We start from the raw sequence: 14,364 nt of genomic DNA on the forward strand, positions 1-14,364 counted from the left end.
GAAGAAACAGTCCAAATGAGTTGTGGAATGGTTTGGGGGAGAATATATGAAGAGTAGTCCAGAAGAGTGCAGGTGAAAGAGTTGTGGGAGAGAGAATTACATGTGGCATAAATAGAGTGGAAGAAGTAGGGGGAGTGTAAATAGCAATTGCCTTGAGTTATTAGATGATAACTTGATTTCAGCTTATCACACAAAAGTTCAACAATGTTTCAACTTCATTTTCAAGAACCAAAATGAATTTAGACCTGTCACTTTATTCCAAACCGACATCGAGTTGGATAACATGCTCTATCACCTTTAAAGAAGGGCGGAAGAAAGTATTAAAACATACAAAATTAACTATAAACTTAAAACTGTAAAATACTTTTTTTTTTCAAAAGTGAGTTAAGAAAATTTTAAAATTAATTTAAAATCATTTTAACCCTCTTTATTTGAATAGATTTTATAATATAAAGAATAAGAAACTGGCAGTCATCCCCAAAAAAAAGTAGAATTATGTTGTATTTTATCCGAGCACATTAGTATTTTCAAAATAAAATAGGGAAGAAATATTTTTGTGTCGACCAATAATTTATATTCTTATATTGAATGGCTAAACCTTATCGTAACTATCCAAAGAAATACAACTTGGTTGCTCGTCTTGGAAGTCTTAGAAGTTGAGCAACATGGAGCTATTGGATAACTCCAAAAACAGTCAAATAATTATGGACTATCGGATGAGGGGACTACTGTGATGGTCATCACTCATAGGCTGTGGAATGCACCAACTAGAGTTTGGCATTTTGTCATTCCAGATGATCATTTGGGGATGGGAACTGCCAGATATATTCATGTTGGGGAACGTCCACCAATTATAACTATTCAAACTTTTTTAAAAAAACAAAGTGATAAAAAAAACCTGCTTTAATGTGCACAGTATATGGATTTTGTTCCTCTGACCCTATACTACAAAAATGTAGAAGATAGGAAAATATCCAAATTGACAGAACATTAGAATATTTGGAAAATTAGTAAAATTAAAAAATGCAACAATAAATTTATTCGTAACAGAAGCGTTCAAGTTATCGTTAAACTCCTTATCTTCTAAACTTAATCATTTAAAAATACTTTAATAATTTATAATTTATAATCATGCTTCAAAATAAAATTACTCTTTTAAAAAATCTCTAATTACTAACAAAGGAGTAATTCTTCAGAATAAATTTAGCACAGTTTAATAATTTTATTTGATATTAAAAAGGTAACAAGTTAAAAAAATGTAGGAAATATAAGATGATTGACTTGACCTTGTTTTGAAATGAAGAACTGAATAAGAATTAAAGTGTTTAACAAAGCAAGATGGATACAATTAATTCTCTTTGATTCTATTCTGTCTATCCCCCACCAAAATCGTAGAACCATCCACCATATAACAAGCATAGCTTCCTCGTTTATATACACTCATCAGTGACTGACTGACTCTGTACACACTCGTCGACGCTTTCAAAATGCAAATCTATTACACCTATCGTAAAAAAACAGATGTATTCAGATATTATAGCTATGCTCTAGCGGACTGTACACCATTTTATCCGTTATCCCCAAAAAACAAAATTCGCAAAATTTTACACCTAATCTACAAGCAATTAACTATCAATCTTCAGGGCGTTGAATCTCACCCATCATGATCCGGTTACTGGAGACCTTGAAACCAAGAAGTGAAGGATCAATCTGTTTTCCTTTCTTCCCTTTCTTTTTCCCGCCTCGAGCTGCTTGTGCTGCATCAGATGACTCATTCCCAACACCAATGGCTGCATGCGAGTCCACCATCACCTCAGGAAGAACGGGCTTTTTGAGCATGTCTATAAATGATGTCTCTGACACAGCACCTTCACTGAAGGAAGAAGATCTAAACCGAACCTCCTTTTTCCCAGCAGCCTGAGCTTCTGTCATGCTACTCATCGAAGAATTTGCAGACGGATCTCGTCTCCCTGCCATAGAATCTTATATTTCAGACAGCTGAAATGTTTAATTAAAGGAAAAAGGTAAATTGGGCTGTGAAAAAATCATATACCTTCACTAGATGTGAGATTTATTAAGTTATTTTGATTGACACTGGGTACGGATGGCTGGTCTGACTGGACATCAGGTGAAGATAAAACCCGAGATACATGGGGGCGCTTGTGGAAAGCATTATCAAAACCTTTTGTTGAAGGGGGTATCCTGTCAATAAAAGACAGTCAAACCTTTTAAATAATTATTTTTTCCAATAATAATCATTCAATTATATCAATTATATCAATTCATCCATGTATGCATACATATGCATCAAGACTAATGCATGAACCATAGATATATCCAAATTGCCATTCTTTTGACAATAATAACTAGATTGAATTGTCATTCTTTCAAAATGTAGCCCCAGACCATTTTCACCATTTTGGAAGATTAATTACTTAAATTAATTTAAGATAAATTTCATCAATGAATTTCTTCACAGTTGCATTCAAAAAGTCTACAATAATTAATTATCTGCAAACTACTTCAGGTAATAACTAGATTGAATTGTCATTCTTTCAAAATGTAGCCCCAGACCATTTTCACCATTTTGGAAGATTAATTACTTAAATTAATTTAAGATAAATTTAATCAATGAATTTCTTCACAGTTGCATTCAAAAAGTCTACAATAATTAATTATCTGCAAACTACTTCAAGTGAGGAAAATTTAGCAGGTAGTGAAAAAGGGTCAGAACAATATTATGGGTTATCCACCAGACTACAACCTAAGGCACAGCCTACCACTAAATGATATACAGGAATAGAAAATATCAAAAAAAACAAAGCACCATATACAGGAATAGACTTTGAACACAATAAATGTGTAATGCAAACAGGTCAGCCAGCAAGATATCAATATATTAAGAGAAATTTCTGGAACCCATTTAGCTATATTCAATTTGGACCTAAAGGAACAATCGGCAAAAAAAATGCTACCTGTCACCAGAAACCTCATCTCCACGTGAATTATTCAAACCCATCTCTCGACCAAATGAGCCACCATCACCACCTGCAGAAACTTGTTTATTATTTTCAACCATCATAAACAAGAACTTCATCTAAGGACAACAGTGGTGTACTATATTACCTGCACTGCTCAGTGAGCTATGTCTACTATGGGCAATTGCAGGCAGTTCCATGGAATTCATGATGTTTTCCACTTGCTCTGACATATCTGACATCCCAGGAACTAAATTGCTAATTGTGCCCATATATTCATGTCTCTGACTCTTATTTGCTTCTAACTCGAGTAAGTCTTTTTCCATAGACGATTTACCAATTTGAAAAGGAATTCTGTAATTGGGATGTAAAGGGTCCATATTAGCAGATAACAGTGATTGCTCTTCAAGTAATGAACCAGATCTAGACCGAAGAGGCATTCTTTCAGTGTTGCCTATATTGTTGTATTGGTCAGTAATATGCATGCTGGATAAATGATCATGGATTAAGCCACTGGAATTAGTACTCTGAGCCCTTTCTAAAAAAGGGTCATTCAGATGGACTTGGTGATGATCAGGCTGAAGTTCAAAAGGATGCATTATTGAACTAGCCTCGGGAACATGCCAAGATTTGTCACTTCTTGATGAAAGAGAATGCCATTTATCAACAGGTGATGGTTGTGCGGATTGAACACCCAGTTTCTTATGAAGTAGGTCCATAAAACCTCGTGCTGAACTGTCTTCATGAGAGCCAACAGATGCAGATATGTTCAGATCTGTTGCCGAAATAGTATCTCCTAACTCTCTTCTCTGCCTCACAGCTTCAAGATGTTGCTGTAGTTGCACCCGGGGATCAATCCAGCTATTTTCCACATGTCCATTGTTGACATGGAGTGAACTCTTGAAAGCATCAGGGTGGTGACCGAAAAGATCATCAGATGGCTGTAGATGATGAGAGGATAAAGAATCCATTTGATCACCTCGATGTAAATAGTGACGACGGTCATGTAATTCCCTTCCTTGGGAAATAGGTGCAGACCTCTCAAACATCATAGGATTATCATAGAACCCTCTCTGGTTCTGCTCAGGAAGATTCCTCCCCAAATAATTTAATTGCTCCTCTTGTGTCACAAGCCTCTGCTGCTGTTTGCGGATATCTGAAACATTAAATCCTGCTGAATGACCTAGTTGATGGGTTCCAGGATTTCTAATCAACTGTCCTGTTTCATTAATTGGCCATGACCTACCAAAATGCCTTTCTCCATCTAACCCTAATTGCTGTCTAAGAGCCAAAGATAACTGTTGGGCCTGCAACTGATCTTGCTGAAAATGAAGCTGTTGTTCAGAAGGTAATATATTACCATGCCTTGCTTGCAACAAGAGGTCTGACAAATCAGCTTGCCTTCCTTGGGAAGCATTGAGGCCCATATTTGCTTGGATAATATGTTCCATTGATGGATCAAGGTGCCTTAAAGAATGTGAATTCAGCTGCAAGTCATTAATATATCTCCTCATTTGTACCTGATCTAACAGGTTATCCCTAGAAATATCATGTTTGGACTGCCCAAAATTAGGATCAGGGATTGGCTGCTGCATAAACTGTTCATGAAGCAATTGTTGAACTTGAGACTGTTGCTGGGGCTGAAGTTTCATTTGTTGGTGAAGTAATTGTTGATGATGCATATCTTGCTGTTGCTGAAACTCAAGCTGGAATTGTTGAATCTGATGTTCTAGAATACGTTCAAAATCTGATCCAGTATTCTGCATCATCTGCTGTAGGTTGGAGCTCATGTTCTGCGAATGAGCAAAACCTGGAAATCTCTCTAAGTCTGACCCATTAAGATGAGCAGGGAAATGATTAGATATATTACTCTGCTGCTGAAGCCTTTCTTTCTGAATTTGTCCCATATGGGAAAGGAACTGATCTTCCTGAAAATGTCTAATTATCCCATATTTATCAGCCCATTTCTCCCTGAAAGAAGGCTGATTAACCATGCCACTAACAGAGTTTTGTTGATCAGTAAAAGAAGCATCTCTATCCATTAATGGATCTAGAAAATGACCCTGATCACCCAATCTCAAAGAACTATTGGAAGATTGTGCACGCCTTAAATGAGAACCATCTCTGAGTTCAGACATCAATAACCCAAATGGGTGCAACTTATCAGCTTCATGGTGAGAATCACTCACTGCAACTTCATTAGGTTTTCCAGTAGGATGAGAATGCAATGCGTTGACATCCATGGGCCTCATCAAAGGTTTATCATTTATGTTTCCAGCCAATTTTGACAAAGAGAAATCTACAAAAACAAATATATGAATAAAAGAAGAAATAGATGCATATATCAGAAATAAGTCATAAATTGATAACAAAATAGTAGATAGACATGACAATAGCAGTATGAAAAGGCCAATAAATTACCCTCATCGTGTGCAACAATATTATTGAAGCACTGATCATCAGAGAACTTGATCTCAGAGTGATAACTTTGATTGGGTATTTGAGAAGGAATACCAATACTTGAGCTAGTATCAGGTCGGGAAGAAGACCAAGGTTGATCATCGCTTGCAGAAGATCCATCATAATCAAAATTATGCACATCTACTTTTAGGTTCCTTCCAATGACATCAGAAGATTCTGATTGAATAACCCTAGTACTACCAGAGCCTAAACCAGTCTTGACTTTCAAATCAGGCATAATGTCACCAAGTTCGCGAAATGGTGATCCTTCAGGAGCATCTGACAAGCGAACAGGTAAGTCCATCCCAAAAAATCCTTGTTCAAACCACAAAATGATGTCAATCCCAAGAAAGGGTCCTTGAATTTCCCCTTGAGGATCCAGATAGCACAAACTCAACTCCTCAAGAGCAATAACACTTTCAGGCACATATGTCTTCTCATTAATTTTGAAGTCCTGTTGATTAATGTTTGGAGTTTGCTGCAGAGATGAAAAATCAAAGAGAGTGCGAGAATCATCAGGTAGATTGCTATCGATTTCAGATGCACCAATTGAGTTAACACCATTCCGATTAGCATGTTCTAGAACAGCAGAAGATTGTCCCTGATAGAGATCAAAAGTTCCCGATTCAGCAACTGTGTTTCCTGGAATGCTTCCATCTCCAATGCTGCTAACAGAACTCACATCTCTTCCATGCACACCAATAGCTGGCATATGCTTCAGCTGGCCTTCTTGAACAGTTGCAACTTCTAAAAATGATGATTATTTGCATACAATCAATACATGTAAAGAAACTGAAAAATCTTTACTTTCAACAGATTAGCACAGTAGAATATAAAACAAATTGATTTCTCACCCCCAACAATGCTTCTCAATAAACCAGCAGCAGTTGATGCTGAACTAATTAATATTTGATCAGAATCATCTGAGACATCACTTCCTGATATAACCTTTGCAACACTGCCAATGGAAGGTTGCTGTTTTCCTTCACTTGCAGTAACAGGACCTGAAATAAGCCAGGGCAGGAGAGGATAAGAAAAGGTAGGAAGTGAATTATTTTACAGGAACAAACAAATCCATGCATAATGTTACCTGAAATGTCATCATTTGACCCTCCATCCCTTCCTCTAAAGGTGTAGCCAGAGACTTCACTGCTAGTAATTTTTCCTTTCCATATTTCTTTAAGGACAACCTGAACGATGCAAAAGGTAGAATCAATATCAATGCTACAAAGAAAATGACCCTTCCAGAATACAAAAAATTGAAACACATCAGCAAGCCATGATGGAAGTCTTTCTCCATCTTTTGCATTTCACATACCTCTTCCTCAGCAGCAGGAGCAACAAATGCTAATGGCTCAATGGAACCATGTTGAGTTAAGGGCGATGTATGCTCCATCTCAGAAGGCAAGCTATCAAAATTTGGATCAACCTTTTGCTTGCGATATATATCAAGGAGCTTACCCCTTGGGTAGTAATACGAATCAGCACCAAGACTAGACTTCCCCAATATGGTTTTATTCTTGTCTACAAGTGCAGATCCAAGACTAGAGCCTATAGGGGACCTTACAATTTGTAGGTTTCCATTAATGTTTGCCCTTCCTCTTCCTGGTGAAAATCGCACATTGGAGCCTTCTGTACGTCCTTTTTCCAGCCCAAATCCAGGTGCAGCACGGTATGTGGCCACACCAGCAGCTTGAGCTTCCAAACGATGTCGTGGCCTCCATTTATCACGAGAATCAGTGTCACGGTCAGATCCAATGCGATTGCCAACACCAGATGATTGCTTTTCAGTGTGACCATCTTCCTTCTCAACATCGTTTCTTTTTTCACTTCGAGAATCCTTCTCTTTATCTTCAGGACCCCATCTTGATGACCACTTATTCTCTCTTCTAGAGTCATGGCCAGAACCACGGCTCTCATGCCAGCGATCAGAGGGTAAGGATCTATTCTCTGATGTTGAAGTATTCTCCAAACGACGATCCTCTTTTCTACGATCCCTTCTCCCAAGCAAGCTTGTTTCCCTCTCCTCTTCACGCCAGCGGCGACTGATGTCAACATCAGGAGTTGTCCGCCTCCAGTCTTTCTTGTCCTGAGACCCCTCCAAACGCCAACTATCTTTCAGTATGGGATCAGTTGAGTTCACCTGGGACAAAAAGCCAAGTAAGTGGATGTCATCCTATCATTTTTCCAAGATCATATCACACTCTACAGTTTAAATAACCACCCAAATTGAACCTTAAGAAAAAAAAAACACATTAGAATTAAGCTTTAAAAAGAAAACTTGATTAACCAACCAAATAGATATTAATCACTTACATATTAGTTTTAGGAAAATGCCTAGAAAATCCTACTGTGCTAATTGGGACCTAAATCGACAATAATAGTTTAAACTACAACCCCTTGATTACATGAGACAGACGGGTCCAGAAAAACACTTTATCATTTAGTTGGAAGAATATTCTAAATTAACTAAAACTCAGTGCAAGAAGATATATCCTCTCCACTTTAAGTTTAATAACAATAGTACCAGGCAAATAGCAAAAGAACATCACAAACTCCTAAAATTGAATAAAAAAAGGAATCCATGACCAAAATTCTTCGCTCTCACTGTTTCCAAAAAGTTCAGTGCCGGTATTGTAGAAAAAAATGCATAAACAATAGTGACATGTTAAACTCACACGTTTCTGAAATGACACACTTTCAGCGACCAAAATGATTTAGAATAACAATGGAAACACCTATAGATTTCATGAAAGGGGGAGGATGTCTAATAACACAGGCAAAACCAAAACATCAAATAATACGTACCCCCACTGGATTGGCAGTTGTCCTTGCATCAACAGGTTTGGAATACAGCCACTGTGGGGATAAGGGTATGCTGTTGTCAGATGACAATTGATCTGAAAGTAAAATGTTTCATCAACCAACCATAACAATTTATGCATTAAAGAGAGAAACACAACTAGATTTTAACTTGGACAAAGATAAACACAATACCTTTCGAATCATCAAGTAGCGCTGCAATCCCTTTCTCACCACCATGTCCTCCGGATGCTTCATCTAACAAACCAAAATGCAAATTAACATAGATGTCATTCCAATTTGTTTATAATTATTTTTTTTAAAATGCCTAAGGTACAGTAAGATAAATTGGATAAGAAGTATTTTAAGAAAAAACAAAATGCAAAAGCAAATCAAAACAAAAGGCAGTTATATTGATTCCTCGTAAGGTACAAAGAGTAGCTTCTGAAAATACATCAAAAGTGCTTAATGACGGGATCTGCAATATCCATCAAAACTTCCAATTACATATCAACAAAACCTTTTTAAAAAAGTCAACAGACAAATCAAATCACCCAGCCACGCACGCCGAAGAAAACCCCAGCAGCACAATCAAATCAGGTTACTTATGCGATAAAAAAAAATCACGATAATTCCAGATTCAGATTAACAACAGCAGCAAAGTGAGCTACTCCTAGTCCCTCCAAAAACGGCCTTAGAGAACCACACTTCTCAGCAAACAGCAGTACATATATCACAATATATACTGCTAACAAATCAAAAGGACGCTAACATAGATCAATCCTCAATCTAAAGTCAACTCAACCCACAATTAAAAAAAACACTAACAAAATCACATAGAGAAAAAAAAACAAACAAATTGCAGAGCCACACAAGCATGAACAGGCCCGTCTGTCGGGCGCGCAATTGACACGCAGAACAAATCGCGGATTGAGATTCAACGGATCCAGGCAGGGAGATCGAGCAATGATTGCGAGACAATGAAAACGTGTGTTTCAACAAACTCGGAAAAAAAAAGCCCTAATCTAAAGTTGAAGGGAATTGGCATGAATCAAATCAAATCACCTCTGAGGGAATCGGAAGTCTTGGAGGGGAAGAGATCGTCGGGGAGATTGACCTTGCCGTCGCCCATCGCCGTGGAGTTCGGGATTGTCGGAATTGGGAAAACAGAGAGATCCGAAAACGGAACAGAAGAAGGAGAGGAAATGCGAATAGCTGAAGGAATGCGAGAGAGAGATAGGGTTGAACGTTGAAGCGCGCGTAGAAGATTGAGAGGGTAGGGTTTGCGAATTGCAGGGTATAAGATAGATAGAGAGAAGGAGAGAGGTAGAGAGATAGAGCGAAGGAAAGAGAGAGCGAATGAATGCGGTAAGGGTTTGAGGGCTCAGGGTGTGGTGTGGTGTGGTAAACATCAGGAGCAACCACGAGACTGTCATATATTATTGCATTTTTTCGGTTTTAGTTTTTTATCGCAAATGTGAGATAAATGCTAACAAAATTTTAATCTACCTTCTTCTTTTTTTACTTGGGTAAGCTTCTATTAGTATTCGATATTATAGTATTCTCGTTAGGTCTCTCTAAAATATTCAAAGCTTCTCATTTTGTCTCTAAATATGGAAAATTGATTCAGTTTGTACGTCAAAATATTTCCAAAGTTTAAATTATCTCACAATATTCACAATGCCTAAGTTCTTTATCTTAATTTTATAAGTCATGATATTATAAAAGTTAAATACTTTACACACAAAAATTATTCTAATTTCAAGATTATTAAAATTAGTGTTTAATTTAATTGTGTAAGCTTTAATACTTAAAACATTCTATCCATCAATGTCTCTCATTCAAAACATAACTTTTCTTAAACAACATTAAATATACAGATGAAAACAAAGGAGTCTCCCCCTATTTGTATCCATTTTTATGATAAAAATATAATTAAAATATAAGATGTTACGATAGTTATTAAAATAAAATAAAAAAATATTATTAAAACTAGCGGTATACATCTGCATTCGCTTTTTATTTTTAGTATTAATATATATTTATTTTTAATATTAAAATTTGAATAAACGATATTATTATTTATATATTTATATTATAAGGATAAATTTATAATTTATTTTAAATGTTTGTGTCTATTTATTTGTATTTTTTATTTTTATTATTATTATATGTATATTTATATTTATTTAAATAATATATATATATATATATTTTAAATATCAATATATATATATGTATGTGCTTTTTAAATAAAAAAATATTAAATTTTTCATTAAAGGAAAAACCAAATAAAGATAAAGATCTGAGTATTTTTATGGGTATTATTCAAAATAAATAAAATCATTCTTAAGTAATATTTTCATTAATTAAATTATAAAAATAATCAACTTGTATTAAATATATCATTCGTCCTTTTTTTCAATTTTAAAAATTTAAAAATTTTATTTATTATTTTTTTATTTCCATGTTCTTATCAAGATTAAAAAAAGTAAAATAGCTATCATGATTGCGTATCCACATTTTTCTCTTTTACTCAATTTTCACAATGATAGAAATGTAACATACAATTTTTGGATGAGTCGAAATTGAAAAGTAAAAAATGGAGTGCAGAGAGTGATTGAAAATTGAGGTTATTTTATTTTATATGTGAGATTCTGTGTGAAAATGTGTGAGAGTATGCTCTATTTTTCTTCTTGTTGTTGCCTTAAAATAAGGAACTAAAGGAATAGTGGGAGAGTCATATAAAAACTATACATTAATATTAATTTAAAAAATTTAAAAATAATTTATTTTTTAGTAATTCATATGAAATGACAAAATACTTCATTATATTAATAAAATGAGATATATTAAATAAGAGGAGAATCGGAAAAAAAATTATGTAAAAAAAACAATTATAATGAAGAATCACCTTAATATATAGATACATTGTTATAGATTATAAATTTATGAATAAGTTATTTTATAAAAGTATTCTCATATAGTTTTTTAATATTTTTTAAGCAGTATAAAAGCATTTTAGATTATGAAAAAGTCAATATTTTGTTTTTTTATGTTTATCTCTCTTCAAAATCCTTATCTCATCTTATTAAACTAGTTATACAAATTTCTTTCATTATTATCAATCCTTATCTCATCTCATTTTATATATTATTTTCATAATATAGTCTAAATCTCTATTCGTTCATTCTTTTCTTTCTCTAGTAAGGCTCGAACAACTACTTTTAGAATAGTCTAGGAAGGATAAACAACCCTTAGTTATAAAGTTTTGATAATAATAAATGTGAGTAAGTGTTGAACAAGTTATAACTTGTTAAAATTATTTTTTTATATACATACTTCAAATATTCGTTAATAATTGTTATTTCAGTTATGTTTAAAATGCACCTTCCGTATATATGAATACAATTAGGCAATTTAACAATTAGGGAGATTAATAACAAAAATATAACGCAATTAATCTTATTTTTAGTTATAAAAGTGTTCTTTTAGGGATTGAAATAGTAATCTCTTAGTAATAATTATTCATCTTCAAAACTCAATCTCACATCTTCATGATATCTAGCTCTTGATATTTCGTCTCCGATTTTGAGCTGGAGAGTGTACCTACAAAAGGTTTTCTAGTGCTCAAATTAGCATTTGATAGTCAGAGACAATAAATATTATAGTAAAAAATGTATATATTTGTCTTGGTTGTTGTGCATATTTATAGGATCATGTTAGGTCCTTGTTCTATTGGACCTAGATTAACATAGGTATTGTGGTTAATCTCACCATTAGTGAGCCTACCGTTCAGTTTAGTCATTATAGGGTTGCATTAGTCGAGATTTAGTACAATAATTATTTCTCTTAAGAGTGTTCGGTCTAGGCTACGAATGTAACTTGGAAACCCTCGATCCCTGGTAGTACACTTGTCATCCAAGTTCGAGGAAGTTACTTTTGAAGATTCTTCGCATTGTCATTTCGTTGATCGAGATTGCGAGGGGTGCTCTGATGGGACTTAACATTCTAGAAACATCCTTTTACCGATAGATTTTAAACTCTTATTTGGATTTGTGCACGTTATATAAAGGATGTTGGATTAGGAATGATCTAACGGTCCCAAGCGTTGCAAAGTTTGGTATGGAAATGTGAGGGTGCCTATAAATAAGGGGGTCCTCTCTCTCGATGATTACTTTTGGTTTTTTTTTTAGTTTCGAGTCGTGGCAAGGTATCGAGCATATCCCTTCCTAGGTTAGCTATGTCTTATTCGAGTTCGTCTGGGTCTTCAAGTGGGCTCTCCTCTGGTGCTTTCGGTGATCCCCGATTATAGCGGGTGAGAGTAGTGGGTAAGGGATCGAATCTTGTCGCATTGATATCCCCGATGGGGTTGCCTTTAAGAATTGGGTAAGACTAGGAAGATTCTAGGGTAACCGAGCACTTCACTCGGTATCGATGGACATCCATGGTTAACTCCTTTGTGTCGAGCATGCCTAAGCTTAAACTAGACACGAAAATGGGTACCGTCTCAACCGATTGTTGTAGTTCCGTGGATAATGTATGTTATGGTCAAGAGGGGCAAAGTTTTGATTTTTTTTATGTGTATGATTGTTTCTTTACAAATCTCCATTTGAGTTTTACTTTTGATGAATTCATAATGGGATCTTTTGGGTGTTTAATGTTGCTCCCACGTAGCTTCATTCGAACTCATGGGCTCGTTGCAAGCCTTTCGCCTTGTGTGTGATATGTTTTGGCTAAAGTTGTCTCCTCCAACATTTTTATATTACTACAGCACATGTCTGGTGGAACCCGTGGGGTGGTTGTCACTGACGATCCAGTTGGGCAATTTCCTTTTCACCCCTTTTGCCTCTTCATATAAAATTTTTAGAGGTAGATTTTTCAAAGTTTTTATTTTGTCGGAGGGGAAGAAGTATTTCTTTGATGTCGAAGGGAGATTGAAATTCCCTTTTTATTCAATTCGTCGCCCACTCGTTACCTGACTGAAGTCATCCATGAGTGTCGAGGATGTTGAAGTCTTTAATGTCCTTGATCAATTACTGAAGGTACTTCCCACTCGAAAAATCCTCACGATATACTTGTTGCCCCACCATTGGGTGGATTTTAACGGTATGTAGTCAGCGTATTTTAAGTTTTCATTGGTTTTAACTTTGTTGAATTTGTTCTTTGTTTGTAGGTGTAATGGCTCAATGAACACCGAACGTGAAATTGGTTTTGAAACAACACTGGCAGCAAGCCGACGAGCATAGAGAATGTTGCTAAAGGGTCATCAACTCCGATCATTGATTTGGTCCTGCCTGTTGAACATGGGAGCTTTGATGTGTCAAATCCATATGAAGCCTGAAGTTGTGCTGCTTTTTGGTTTGGGTTTAGATTAGGTTGTTTAGAATCTTTGTTAAGATCAGTTCTTAAACCTACACAAAGCTTGATCAATCAGTTTTAAAAGAAACAAAGTGTTTTTCCAAGCAAAGGGAAAACAACCGGTTGAATCATCGTGATAATCGATTGTTTGTCACTTAGCTGGCTTGAGGTTTTTGAAACTGATTTTTGAATTAGTTATGAAACTACTTGACTCATTCAACCGTTTAAATCGAGGTTTCAACCGGTTAAATGTGTGTTTTCATAACAGTTTTTTGAAAACTTGTTTTAACTGATTCAGTGATTAAAACTGCCTTAATCGACTACATTTCAAAGCTATAAATATAGTCTCTTTTTTAAAAGCAAAATACACATTCAAATACAACAAGTATTGATACAAATTTGAGATCAAAGAAAGAGATTTGTTTTTGAAAGGAGTTTTTCAAAGTGCAAGATTGTTGTTCAAGCTTTGTCGTGGTAACAAGTTTTGATCATAGGAGTTTCTTGTATTGTGCAAATCCAGGTGTTTTCTATCCTCGTTTAGTTACTTGTAATAGTATTTCTTTTAACTGTTGTGTGTGTTTGAAATCTTGTAAAGACAAAGGGTTGTTTTGTCTTGAGGTGATTGGTGTTTCAAAGAGGGTGAGTGAATCTTGTGGGTTGCAAGGTTACCTCTTTGTGTGTGTTGTAATCTGGTATTGGTTACTAGTGGAACTCAGAGGTTTCCTGAGAACTGGATGTAACTTTGTGTGAGTGAACCAATATA

At 35.3% G+C, this 14,364-nt stretch overlaps 1 protein-coding gene across 1 annotated transcript; it reads right to left on the bottom strand.

Moving 5' to 3' along the window:
• Positions 1–1,339: 1,339 nt before the first annotated feature.
• LOC137813653 (protein ESSENTIAL FOR POTEXVIRUS ACCUMULATION 1-like) lies at positions 1,340–9,681 on the bottom strand. Its single transcript, XM_068616019.1, has 11 exons — positions 9,306–9,681; positions 8,436–8,498; positions 8,247–8,338; positions 6,757–7,581; positions 6,529–6,628; positions 6,293–6,442; positions 5,400–6,185; positions 3,127–5,277; positions 2,976–3,048; positions 2,054–2,202; positions 1,340–1,970 (listed from the first exon to the last, which is right to left on the bottom strand). Exons 1-11 carry the CDS (start codon positions 9,370–9,372, stop codon positions 1,633–1,635), a joined length of 4,794 nt encoding a protein of 1,597 aa, XP_068472120.1. The 5' UTR covers positions 9,373–9,681; the 3' UTR covers positions 1,340–1,632.
• Between the last annotated feature and the right edge of the window lie 4,683 nt (positions 9,682–14,364).

Source organism: Phaseolus vulgaris, chromosome 1 (assembly GCF_000499845.2).
Source record: "Phaseolus vulgaris cultivar G19833 chromosome 1, P. vulgaris v2.0, whole genome shotgun sequence".
Classification (NCBI taxonomy): Eukaryota; Viridiplantae; Streptophyta; class Magnoliopsida; order Fabales; family Fabaceae; genus Phaseolus; species Phaseolus vulgaris.

What these genes read in the sequence shown, in the direction of transcription:
- LOC137813653 (XM_068616019.1), bottom strand. Translation starts at nt 9,372, where the DNA reads ATGGGCGACGGCAAGGTCAATCTCCCCGACGATCTCTTCCCCTCCAAG. An exon ending in GCTACTTGATGATTCGAAAG is followed by an intron (nt 8,339 to 8,435) that starts GTATTGTGTTTA and finishes TTTTACTTTCAG; the next exon opens with ATCAATTGTCATCTGACAAC. An exon ending in GTCAAATGATGACATTTCAG is followed by an intron (nt 6,443 to 6,528) that starts GTAACATTATGC and finishes GGCTTATTTCAG; the next exon opens with GTCCTGTTACTGCAAGTGAA.